Source organism: Medicago sativa, chromosome 6 (genome assembly GCF_051527215.1).
Source record: "Medicago sativa cultivar Bolivia chromosome 6, Bolivia_mono, whole genome shotgun sequence".
Classification (NCBI taxonomy): Eukaryota; Viridiplantae; Streptophyta; class Magnoliopsida; order Fabales; family Fabaceae; genus Medicago; species Medicago sativa.
Window position 1 is genome coordinate 20,538,206 of NC_140754.1, and position 14,143 is coordinate 20,552,348.

At 33.0% G+C, this 14,143-nt stretch overlaps 1 protein-coding gene across 2 annotated transcripts in view; it reads left to right on the forward strand.

The window, feature by feature from the left end:
- Positions 1 to 14,143, forward strand: part of LOC146913579 (uncharacterized) — a 61,463-nt gene that overhangs the window by 2,487 nt on the left and 44,833 nt on the right. Inside the window, exons 2-3 of one of the 2 annotated variants that reach the window (XM_085716771.1) lie at positions 111 to 151; positions 318 to 573. In XM_085716771.1, the coding sequence (XP_085572897.1) occupies positions 111 to 151; positions 318 to 476 (200 nt within the window). In that variant the 3' untranslated portion in view covers positions 477 to 573. Of the gene's footprint in view, positions 1 to 110; positions 152 to 317; positions 574 to 14,143 lie in introns of those variants that run through there. The other variant, XM_085716772.1, reaches the window with a different exon arrangement.

The following is a 14,143-nucleotide window of genomic DNA, read 5'->3' on the forward strand; positions in this document are numbered from 1 at the left end:
ATAAAAAACAGCTAACAAAAATTTCCATGAAAGCAATGATCTATGACTTGTTTCACCGATGTTAAGAGCCATTTTCGAATAATTGAGAAATGTTTCATTATTGTTTGCAGAAGAACAGAGAAAAGGAATGGCAAAGCAGACACCAAGACATGTAAGTTTATTTTCATATTAAACTAAAAACATAACTTTGTACCCTTTTGCATGAATGCCATCACTTCTAGTGTTTTTTTTTTGTAGAAATTATTAATTTTCCTTTTATATTGTTTTAACTTATGAATGATTAACTAAACCTTTATTTGTTTACTTTCTTTCTCCAGGTTTCAGGTGCTAAAAGCAGAGAACCTAACCAAATAAGCTCAGCATATATTGTTAAAATAATACTTGCTTTTATTTTGATTTTTGTACTAGGTGCAATTTTTACTTTGTTTCTTGATAATCTTCCTCAGTTGATAGTTTTTGTTAAATCAATGATATAATACTTTTTATTTATTTGCTTGTAACTAATGATTTGAATAAATGGCTTAAATTGTATAGCCTTTTGTTTTTTAATGAAATATAACTCAATCTTGTGCACACATTGGCTCAGCAACTTTGTCCAAATCTGCTTCATTTCCTTTCTCCTACATTTAATCCAGCTCCTTTAGCAGATGTTTGCCACATGGCAAAATATTTTGATGGCTCGGATTAAAACTTTGTTGGTCAACTTGTTTTTTAATTAAAAACCTTTCAGTTTTGAATGACTCTGAAAACACCGTCGATGCCTGCCATTGTAGCACCTCGTTGATGCCAAGTCTTTCATTGTGCTCAACGGCAATACGTCCCACTGCTCCGTTGCCATGGGCAACGGGATTATTAGATATTCTCTGAAGTGCACCAAGATATTTATTTATCAACCTATTTTCCTAACAAAATTTGTAAAGAGAATGAACGAAAAACAATTCCATGGCAAGCATGTAGTGTAACATTGAAGCACTACAATACCCATAAATCTCATTACATCATAATTTGAATAGATTCAATTATGAATGTTGAATGTATAAATTGAAAGGAGGAAAATTGAGACGTCAACTAGATCTTGAGACAACACGCAAAGGCCAACTTAGCAATGGCTGTCAGGGTGGTGATGAAGCTGAGAATGGTCGGGGTACAAGCATGATCGAGTTGTTATGGCGCTAGAGACAAAAAAAAAAAATTGGCAAACGAAGAGAATTAAAAACAAAAACAAAAACAAGAAAGAAAAAGGAAACCAATCCCCGGCGAAGATTACTCCCCACACATTTGCAGAGGGCATCCGTGACAAAGAACAAGACGGGTTTGACAACAATGAACATCTGTATCAAAGTAGAAGGCGGGTCAGACAATTGAGCCAAATAGATAGGAGAATTAGCTTCCATATTTTCTAGCTCATCGGCAAACGTTACCTTCTCTAAGAGTATGCTCGAGTGTGACGATCCAATCTTTGGCAAGCAATTGACAAACCAAAGATATTTCATTTGCAAACTGATGTTGGATAGAGACACCATCTTTGATAACAGTAACTGAACGAAGTGAGTCTGAAAATAGTTAATTCTCCTATCACCGACATCCCAACAAAGATTTAAATCATGACATATAACTATAATATTTGCATGAAGGATGCTAGCAACACCTATGGATCCACATAACCCCAAAAGAAACTTGTCATCATTATCAATATCTATGAGTAAACCACCAAAACCTCCTTGATTAGTCGAACCTAATTAGCTACTATCAACATTTAGACAAAAGCACCCCTCGTGAGGACGAGTTCATGCTACCATAAGAGGAACATAAACTACAGAGGTAGGAGTATCAATTCTAAAAGCTGTGGAGAATGAACTCAGTGGAGAGGAAATCTTTGTAACACTGTTATGAACGGGTGACTTGATGTTGTTAAAAAAATGTTCCTTTCGCGCAATCAAATCCCTTGCTTGAGGACTACATCTCTACACCATTCAAATCAATCAACTCTTGTAACTGGAAGGGCGCTCTCTAACCCAATTTTTTTTCCAAGCAACCACTGATTCGACACATAAAAATAAACAATGATCCATGGACTCTAGGAAGGACTCATATCTAGAACATATAGATGAATTGTAGACCCCTCTATGAAATAATACATATTTTGTTGGGATTGATCCATGAAGAAATTTCCAAACAAAAATGGAATGCTAGCAAGAACATGTAGTTTCAAACCCACTGCAAACTTCTGTGATGATTCTTGGGGGAGGGTTCAAGAGCCAGTTATAGTTTTAACAAATTTAAATGACATACACCATTAAACCACTAATTTTTAAAGCAGTATCATGAACAACAACAAAAAGAACCAAAACAAGCTTGCCTAACAAAGCTACATTTTGCAGTCTAGCAACTAAATCATCATGATAGTTTTAACTAAATCATCACACACACTTTAAGGAAACCAAGTTAACTTGGATCCAAGATGATGGCCGAGAAGAGAGTACTACATTATCAAGAACAACCCACCAAAGGGCAAGTTTTTTTTGGGTGAAAGCAGCCATCTGCTAAAGGAACTGGATTAAATGTATGACTATAATTATAATAAGTCAGATTTTGTATTGTCTTAAATGTTATCTATTAATGAAGTGATTTATTACTTTTATAAGATAAAATTATATTCATAACATATTAGATATTATTTTTTGTCATGGCTGAAATTCCATCAAAAATCTTTCACGAAATATCGCTGCATTATGACATGCGGCAAATTTTTACTCAACGAGTAAAATTCATATGAACTTAGAATTCAAATAAGTTTGTAATTTTCTAAAAAGAAAATATTTGTGTGAATATGTTTCCCCACACATGTATTTTATTTGATAAAATAATTATCCATAAGTTCATGGAAATTTATCAGCATAATATTTACGGTTAACTGGTCAAATTACATTGTTGAATGGTCTTTAGTCCTTACCAACAAAAGAAGGAAATGACACATGAAAGATTTATGTAAGGAAAAATGAGATGTGGACAAATAGATATTAGATAGGAAATAAGAGAAAATGACCCATCAAGCCCTAATCAAGGGGGGAAAATGACCAACCAAGCCCTCACAAGGATCGAAACTACATGAGAACCAAGACACTTATTGTCTTCCTCTATAAATACTTCGTCATTCCTCCCGTTTATTATGCATGTTAGACACTTAGAAAACATTTAGAGAAAAATTTGTATTGTCTCTCCCTCTCTCTCCCCACCAAGTTGGTATGTGTGTGGGTGCATAACTTCAATTTCTTCTACCCATCTTATCTCATTAATTCGACTTCTACCAAGTTGTCTTTTCTTTTTTGTTAAGTTTAAGTTCTTTTTTTTGGTACATGTTAAGTTTAAGTTCTATATTTATGTTTAAGCATTTATTTTGTTTTTCAAGTTCTATATTTATGTTTAAAATTTTAGTTAAGTTTAAGCGTTTATTTTGTCGTTCAAGCTATATACTTATGTTCAAGCCTCTTAAAGTTATGTTAAGATTCAAAACGCTAAACTTTATATGTATAAGAAAGAACTATATCAAAGGTTTATGCCTTGCAACAAAGTTACTATCTCATGGTAAAGTCTCGATTTCTACTCTTAAAAATTCAATCTTTTTGTTTTATATTCGAGAGTAATGCTAAACTTTAATGTGTGTGGTAAAGTTCAAATTTTTCATTTGCTTAAAGGTACAAATTTTGTGTCCCCAAATTCATGTTGGGACCATTATGTGATCTGTGATTGCTAAAATAGCAGATAGTAGATGATTCATGTTTGTGGTCAATCTCTTTATTAAACTAAATCTCTTTATTTATAGCCCTTTCTTGTTTTCAAGCAAATTATTTATTTTGATGCTCTATATTTATATTGGAGCATTTTATTTATCTTCAAGTTTTATATTTATGTTCATGTTTATCTTAAGTACATGTTATATAACAAAAAGTCCCCGTGAGCTTAGCTCGATTGATAAGGATTATGCATAATATATGCAAGGTCTGAGTTCAAACCCCGGAAACCACAAAAAATGTTCTATAAAAAAAATTACATTGGAAGATTAAGCCCGAGTCTTAATTTCATGTAAAAGATTAAATTTCTATGTTTGAAGATTCGAGCTATATGTTCCAAAATTATGTTGGGATCAAGATATGATCCTTGCTTTTAAGATGAAGAGATCTTGTGCTTGATGATTAGTATTTTTGTTAACTTCAAAGATTCTAGAATCATATGTTATATTTCCGATTATTAGAATATCATCGTAAATTAGATGTCCAATGGTTGTTATAGAATTAATATGTAGCCCAAATATCCAATGCTTTATATTTTAAAACGACCATTTTTTAAAGTATGTGTTGAAAAAGACTCAAAAAATTATTTTGGCTCATAGATAGATGTATGGGAAGAATTATCCCCCAAATCCAGCCATGAACCAACATAATGTTTTCTCACTTTTTCAACACAGCCCATTTTAAAGAATCGATGTTTTAAGATAGTAATGTATTGGATTTCAGCCTCATACATAACTCTATAACAACTATTTTCATTTAGTTCACAATGAGCCTGTAATGATAGGAGATTTAACATATACAACTCTTTGTATTTACTCTTAATGCAAAGGTAACTACACGTTTTGAGTTTAGTATTTTTTTTACTTCTTGGCCTCTCTCGCGGTCTAATAGCCACCGTAGCTAGATTATTACTTGATAGTATCCTCATTACTGACTTAGGTTGCCTCACAATATCCATATATATGATTTCCCTCTCCATGGCTGATTATGTGTTGTTTAAGTGTTTGTAATTACAAGTTGTTTGTTGATTTCACTGACTATTCATATCTAGTTTGAGCCAAATATTTTGTGACTGGCTTTTTCAAAAAAAAATATATTTTGTGACTGCCATTTTCAATGCACTATTGTCTTGCTTCAATGATTCTTGGACATTGTATTTGATGTAATATTTGTCTACATTCGGTATTATTTGTTTGCTTCATTTCAATAACATATCTCTATGGTTGGTCCACGAAGGAATATGATTGGAGGAGTTCTTCTGGATTTCCCAATTTTGAGATGCACTACTGTTTTTTCTTCAATGATTCTTAGGCATACGTGTACTTGATGTAGTATTTTGTCAGAATCATTTAAACATTTTTAACTAGCTTTTGAATTAAGTCATGTTTACCTCATTTGCTTTCCATGCTATGTGCTCTAAATGATAGTGTGCTAAGGTTTTAAACCCATTCAATGCAATGTGTTTTTTTATTGATGATAGCTTTATGAACACAATATAAATTAGATAGTTTTTTTTTTTTTTACAACAAAAGTTTATTATATTGATAGTAGACAAAATTCGAAATGGTACTATGCCCACAATTTAGGATTAAGTACAAAAGAAGGATAAACCATTTCTTAAAGATACGATCTAAAAGATTGGAAACTCGTTTGTAGTATAAACATGAACCACATTTTTTCGTGTACACTAACCACCTCCAATGTACACATTTAATTGAATCAACGAACTCATCAACCACAACAACTTTCAAAAAGGAGATATAGTCATTCTTTGTTCTCAAAATTATCCACAATGTTGCATGATATATCGTCAATAGCCTGTTCAAACCCTTCCCTTGGTAAAATATGGAACAAAAAAAATTCCATCAAGACATAATGATCTTTCAAAACCACTAGAGAAACACCAAACCAACTAAAAAATGTATACATGTTGTATAAATTCGGTTCAAAGCCATCACCAAAGACACGCCTCTTGAATAAGTTAGCTCCAATTGGAAGTCGAGCATGGAGCAATTTCTATGAAAAATCAATGGCTTTTGACGATGCAAGGCTTCCCCACAAGAGATTAGGGAGAATAGAGCCATACAAGTATCTATAAGTTGAGTTAATAGTGAACATACCTCCATCGAGATGATGGCACCTTGATTCATCATTGCTCTTTCAATTATATTTGGCTTAAATATATCATTTGTCCCGCAATTACACCACTTTTTGGTTTTGGTGCTTTCAAATTTTTTTGTTTGGTTCCAGTATCCAATCTTTCTAATAGAATTGATTTCGGTCTATGCTATAAGTCTAAACATTAAAAAAAAACTAACGAAGTGTCACATGGCCCAAATAGAATAAGTGATAGAGGGACTATCCTCTTAACCTAAATGATTAATCCCTTAGTCAAGTCGCAGAGAGAGAACTCGTGAATCCGAGTTTATTGAATTATAAAATGAGTAACAGTTATGTATAGGTATTTATACAATGGTAAAGTGAGTGAATATGCTTACTATCCTTGGTGTAACTAACCCTCTAACAGGTTGTTATCCGGAGGTATCTCTTTCAACACAATCCATTTGTTTTTATGATTCTTAATATGATTATAATTCAAAAAACTTAGATGAAGTATTTTCCTCTTTTTGTCTGCTTTTTAAGATGATAGTGTATATTTTTGTCAAGAGATGATAGTACTTTATAGGGAAAAAAAAAAAAAAAAGATTTATCTGATTTTAAATAGATAGTACCTAAGTTCTATCTAATTTTTTTTTCCTGTCAAGAGATGATAGTTTAACTCAATCTTCTTATGTGCACATTGGCTCGTCAACTTTGATTCTTCAAGAAACTGAAATTCTAAGACCTACTTTAGATTCTAGCATAGTTAACTACCACCTTAATTATAATTAGTCGTATTTTGTGTTGTCAACTATTTTATCCACTAATTGGTTAAAAAAAACTATTTTATTTACAATTCTTTAAAAAAAAAACTATTTTATCTACTTCACCAATTGACCAAGATAAAATTATATTCTTGACCTATTTGATATTATTATGTCTTGATAGAAATTTTATCGAAAATATCTAATGAAACATCGTCATGTTTGAGTGGATTGGCAACTTTTTCCCGACAAGTAAAAAGTGTAGAAAAGTGTGGAAGGTTTATATATTTTGTCTTTATATGCATCTCTTGATGAAAATGACAATTTTTGCCCCATTTTTTTTTACATTTTTCTTCAAACAAAAATATCTGGTAAAATGCCGTGAAAGATTTATGCGTGATAATAAGTCCATTGGAATAATATGATTTGGTCCTGAACAGTCTTACGCACAATTATCATTAAGTCCTTCTCTTAAAAATTCCAAGGATAGAATAACTGATACTAAATTTTTACATGACGGGTATTACAATCTTCATCTTCTTCCTTTGAATCTTCATCATCTTCTTTAAATCAAAAAAAATTCTACTAAAATATATCTCCAAAAACCGTGAGTTAATGTTATATTCACCTCAAATCTTCTTTTAAACACAAAAATCAAAACCTTAATTACACAAATGTTGCAAGGAGGATGGTGGAGGCTTAGTCACTGGTGGAAGGGTTAGGCTTTACGAAAGTTAAGATTGTTCTGGAAACAACAAAATTTATGTGCAAAGCTGCTCTTAATTTTGAAGTTATTTTTATGCCGAGTTTGAATATTGAGTTAGAAAATAATAATAATAATAATAATAATAATAATAATAATAATAATAATAATAATAATAATAATATAATATAATATAATATAATATAATATAATATAATATAATATAATATAATATAATATAATAAAATATAATATAATATAATATAATATAATATAATATAATATAATATACGGTGTGACAATTTATAAAACTAAATATTTTTTTTGTGATGAAACTAAATCTCTTTCTCTATAGGGTTTTGATTTTTGTGTTTAAAAGAAGATTTGAGGTGAACATAGCATTAATTCATGATATTTGGAGATATATTTGTGTAAAAATTTTGTTGATTCAATGAAGATGATGAAGATTCAAAGGAAGAAGATGAAGATGATGAACATCTTCATCATACTTCTGGGTTTTTTTTTTTCATTTTTAATAAAAATATATTTTAAAAAATAAAAATGTATTTTTTTAATAAAAAAATGAGAAAAAGGATTTATATGTGCTTTTATGAGAGATAAAAGACCTAAACTGAAAAAAATAAAGATAAAGGACCAAAGTGTTACAAATAAATAAGATAAAGGACCTCTAATGTAATTTTGTCTATAATTAAATAAAAATTAAAAGTATTAAAAGTTACCTTATGATTAAAATTGATTTTTTTTTAGAAAAAATTGACTCATTTATTTGACATTTAATGTTGTCATTGTATATTACATTTTGATTGGTTGATATCATGAGGGGGTAAATACCCCCTAAACAAAAGAGGGTAATCTAGAAAAAAACCCTATAGAGAAAGAGATTTAGTTTCATAAAAAAAAATATATAACTAAGTAAATCCACCATATACTTATAAACAAAAAATAATATAGCTAAGTAGCTAAAATGTAAACAATTATAACAAACTCATAACTACCTTATGACTTATTAGATAAGTAACCCTATGTCCTCGTGAGCTTAGCTCAGTTGGTTGAGACAATGCATAAAATATGCAAGGTCCGGGGTTCAAACCCCGGCCACTAGCAAAAAAAGATGTTACAGTAACCCTATCAATAAGTAACCCTATCAAACTTGAATTATCACTTCATCATTAGGTGCTTCTTTATATGTCTATCATGTGTTACAGTACTTCATCATTAGGTGCTTCTTTATATGTCTATCATGTGTTACAGTAACCCTATCAATTATATGTCTATCATGTGTTACAGTACTTCATCATTAGACCATGTCCAATGGCAAAAATTATTCAATAACCTTCAACACCCACTTTTTCAATTCCCAACACTCCACATCATTTTCTCTCTCTTAATTCAACACCCATTCAATTTTTACCACTCCAATAGTTTTCATTCAACACCCTACCCCACCACTTTTTATTTCTTATTCTTATTTAATTTTTGTTTTTATAATTGCATAAAATTATAATTATCGATTATAATTAAATTAAAATAATACAAATAATTTTTTTAAAAAAACAATATTTTTTTAAATGATTTATTTTTATTTTCTTAACTTAAAATGCAATACAACAAACTAAGCACGCGACACACGATTAGCTTAAAATGCAAGACAACAAACAAGCACACAACACACACGTAATTTATTTAGTACGATACAAATGATCTTCAAACTCAAAACATTCCAAACTTTGTCCATATGTGCTTCACTAGATCTGCCTGCAATGCGTGGTGAACATTTGGATCACGCAACTCGGATCTAGCACGCACATGATTTGCAAAAGTGGGTAACACCTCGGTCGAGTATGGTTGCGGTGTACTAGATCCACTTCCCTCAGATTGCTCAAAATCGCTCCAACGTTGAGCATATGTATCTCGTTCATCCTCAACAATCATATTGTGTAATATGATGCATGACCTCATGATGATACCCAAATCGGCTATGTCCCACAAGCGAGCTGGTTCACGGATGATTTTAAATCGAGCTTGAAGCACTCCAAAAGCACGTTCGATGTCCTTCCTACAGCTCTCCTGTTGTTTTGCAAATAACTTATCGGGTTCACTTTGAGGAAGTCTAATTGATTTGACGAAAGTTGGATAAGAAGGGTAGATACCATCAGCTAGATAGTATGTCATATTATAGGGACGTTGATTCACGAAGAAATTCACCCTTGGAGTCTTTCCCTGTTCCACATCATCAAACACTGGTGACCGGTCTAGAACGTTTATATCGTTCAACGTTCCCGGACATCCAAAAAAGGCATGCCAGATCCATAGATCATGAGATGCAACTGCTTCAAGAATAACTGTGGTGGTTCCCTTATCCCCCCTGGTAAATTGACCTTCCCATGCTTTAGGACAATTTTTCCACTCCCAGTGCATACAGTCAATACTCCCGATCATCCCTGGGAACCCCCGCATTTCACTAACATGTAGTATTTTTTGCAGGTCATCTTCGGTTGGTGCTCTCAAGTACACTTGCTCATACAGTCGTATGATTCCTTTGCAGAATCTAAGTAAGCACTCTAATGCTGTACTACTTCCAATTTTGATGTATTCATCGACCGCATCTGCTGCCACACCATATGCTAACATTCGCATTGCTGTGGTACATTTTGCTAATGGTGATATACCTTCTTTGTTGGTGGCATCAACTCGCTGGGTGAAGTAGTTATCACTACTTGAAAGGTCTCCAACGATTCGAAGGAAAACGTGTTTTTGCATCCGGAACCGACGACGAAACATTGCATCGTCATATGTAGGCTCATTGGCAAAGTAGTCGTCAATGAGTCTTTGGTTAGCTGCTGCATGATCTCTATTTAAATATTTTTTTTTACGAGATCCACTACCTGATCCACTACCTTCCTCTAGTTTTTTTCGACGCTGAATAAATCGGTTGACCATATACGTGTCTTCAGCATCACGTTTTTCGAAGTAGGCTTTCATATCAAAACCAAAAGGATCCATTGATAGTGTTTGGAAGTAGATATTGGAAGTAGATATTGGAAGTAGATATTGGAATGCAATTTGAGAAAGGAAATAGTTTAAACAATATTCAAGTTGGAAGTAGATATGAATGTTATTCAAGTCCCTATATATATAAGCAAATAGGTGAAGCACGGGAAGTGAAGCAATACCATGTGTTGTGGCATAGTAAAGCAATACCATGGGCTATGGCATAGTAAAGCAATACCATGTGTTGTGGCATAGTAAAGCAATACCATGGGCTGTGGCATAGTAAAGTATGCATAATTAAGTTTGTGAATGCATAATACCATGGGCTAGTAAAGTAAAGCAATACCATGGGTTGTAGCAATACCATCACGATATATATTGGAATGCATAATTAAAGCAATACCATGGATGTAACACTGACAAAATAGTGAAAAAAGTTTGTGAAATTAAAGCAATACCATGGGCTAGTGAGGAATACCATGGGCTGTGAAATTAAAGTTTGTGAAAAAAGTCACGGGACAAATATTATGCATAATTATTTAAAGCAACATTGAGGACTAGACAACACTGACAATTATTTAAAGCAACATTGAGGACTACACAACACTGACAATTATTTAAAGTAAACATTGGGGACTAGACAACACTGACAATTTTGACCGAATACAAACAAATATTAGTGAATTAATTTCCAAACAGCTCACGCTCCAAGTTTTCCACCATTTTTTTTTCCTGTCATCGAGATGCTCTTGGGAAGTTAACTTTATGTACATGTCCATTTTCTTCAATTTGTTTTTCTCTTGTTGCACTGCGGTGTACTTTTCCATTTTTTCGGTGTACTCTTTAAAGTGTTCCATCTCTTGCACCTTCATTTCTTTGAATTGAACCCACTCCTGTTCCACCTCCTCGAAACCAGCGTCCTTGCTTTTCTTTTTTCCTTTTCCTTTTTTTTTAGCTGCCTCCCTACCCATTGGACGAGCACTAGATCCTACAGAGTCATCGTGAGATCTCTTAGATCCACTACTTCCTGAGCCAACACTTCCTCCCACTTGACTGCCATAACGAGGTTGATCACGGAGAGCACGCCATTCTTCCTTTAAAGTAAATTGAACATTCTTCCCACCTGCATATATTTCTTGGGCTTTTGCCAAAACATCATCTTCCGACCAACCGCTTGCTTGCTGACGCTTAGCGGTATCATAAGCACCAACCCATTTATTTATTAATTTGCTCATATAATTAAAACGGTTTCGGCATGCAATGACATCGCGTGGAGAATCGAATGAGCAATGGTCATTACAATACTCAGCAATTTTACCCCAATATGATTCACTTGTCTGGTTTCTCCCGACAACACTGCATGTTCCATATTTTATCCACCCACTAATTAACACCAAATTTTGTTCAGTGTTCCATGATGGTTGCTGGTTTCTCTTGCTCTTAGGAGTTGTATCCTCTGGAGTGACTTCATTAGATCTTGTCATTCCACCACGATTTATTTGTGATGAAAATTCGGGATATTCACCAAGACTCTGAGAATTTTCATTCATCATCGGCATATAACCATTATATGGGGGTGTTTGAGATGGATATCCCATCATAGATCTATAATATGGATGAAAGTTGTTTGGAACAGAGGATGGGTGATTGAAATTTGAGGCAAAACCAAAATTAGGCATGTTTTGAGGAGTTTGGTTGAGAAATTGATTTGGGTTTTGAGGATGTTGGTTTGGAAATTGATTTGGGTTTTGAGGATGTTGGTTGGGAAATTGATTTGGGTGTTGATAATTGTTGGGATTTTGGTAGTTAAGTGGGTAATCAGAAGAATTTTGGGTGTTGAATTGATTGTTATTGGGATCCATTTCACTAATCAAAGACTAAAACTTCAAAAGAAATGCTAATAATAAGATTAAGAGAGTGAAAAACTTGATTTTTTTTCTGTGTCCAAATCAAATAATCCAAGTCTCTATTTATAGAGAAAAAAAAATCATGAATTTTGGTAAAAAAAAAAAAAAAAAATTTATTTCCATCGAAATAATTGAGGACAAAAAATGAAGATAATTAAAATCCAGCCAGCCAATACAAACGCGCCAGCTGTTCCTTATCCAACCAAAAATCTTTCTCTCTTCGACCTCCCTGCAGCTGACGCGCCCTGTCGGCGCGTGTACTGCACGCGCCAATTTTCTCACAATGAAAGCGCGCCGCGTGGCTCCCGTGTGCAGAATTCAACTTGTTGAATGAATTAATCACCCAACTCCTCCATGTCACTCTCAACAAGCAATTCTCCAATGGTTCAATAGCTTTCAATAGGCATTCAATAACCCCATTGGGGATGGTCTTAGGTGCTTCTTTATATGTCTATCATGTGTTACAGTAACCCTATCAATAAGTAACCCTATCAAACTTGAATTATCACTTCATCATTAGGTGCTTCTTTATATGTCTATCATGTACTTAAGGAAGTTCATATTTTTACTGTAGTGATAATTATGAATATTAACTTAAATATGTTTATCAAATATTACGGAAGTTCATAATTCATTGATAGAAGTTCATATTTGTTCAATTTTTACTGTAGTGATAATTATGAATATTAACTTAAATATATTTTTCTTGTTCAAAAAAAAATAAATATTTTTTTACAAAATATTTATTATAATATTTTAACTTCACTAAGTTATTTGTTCAACCTAATATATCGTTAATTTTTAATTAAAAAGTAATTATGAATGTAAGATAAATCACACAACAATTTTTCTTGGAGTCATGTATTTTCAACCACAAGCAACAACACTCATTACATGCACGAATGATCAATATATCTTGCAAAGAATATATATATATATATATAGGACGGGTTTTACCTTGCTCGTCCCCATACATGATTCTCATATACTTACCCGTTACCCTACCCATACCCAACGGGGATGAGAAATTGAATCTCATCTCCCCGACGGGTTCGGGTATCCCCGCCACATCCCCGTCCCCGCATTGAATTTTTTTTTTTAATAAAAAAAAGTTTTTTTGCATTCCCAAGAACAACGTTGTAATAGATTATCTAACAATACGCTCACTTTAACATTTGTTAGACGAAATGATTTAGTTGATCCTTTATATGGTAGTTTTTATTAACATGACAATTATCAAACAAAATAACATGACATATCAACATAAAGTAATTTTATACATTTGGGACAGGTTTGGGTATGGGTTTGGGGTGGGTACCTATATACCTATTACCCGTCCCATAACCGTGTTTTGAAATTGGGGAAAACCCATACTCATACCCAAACCCAGTCAAAACGGGGAAAACCCGTCAAATTGGGTTTGGTTCGGGCGGGTAACCGCGGGTATGGGTTATGTTGCCATGCCTATATCATTCTTCATGTATTAAATATGAATATTAGACTCATTTATTTCAATCACAAATTGTATGCATGAACCACCAATATATCTTGCAAATAACACACATCTTCCTCATTCTTCGTATATTAAATATAGGCCAAATACCTCCCAAGGTCCTTTAAGTTTCATGTTTGTTTCAACTAGATACTTTAAGTTTCTAAGTTTTAGATAGGTCCTTTAAGTTTCGAGTTTGTTTCGGATAGACCATCTATTGCTTCCCAGCGAGATGAAAAGTTAATCTACAAACCGGAGGCCATTTATTGTGAATATCAAAGGCAAAGATCCTCCATATAGACGCCGAGGGGGATAAGTAACTACAATCATAGTATTTCTTGATCTCATCAACACACTCTTCATCATCATTCCCC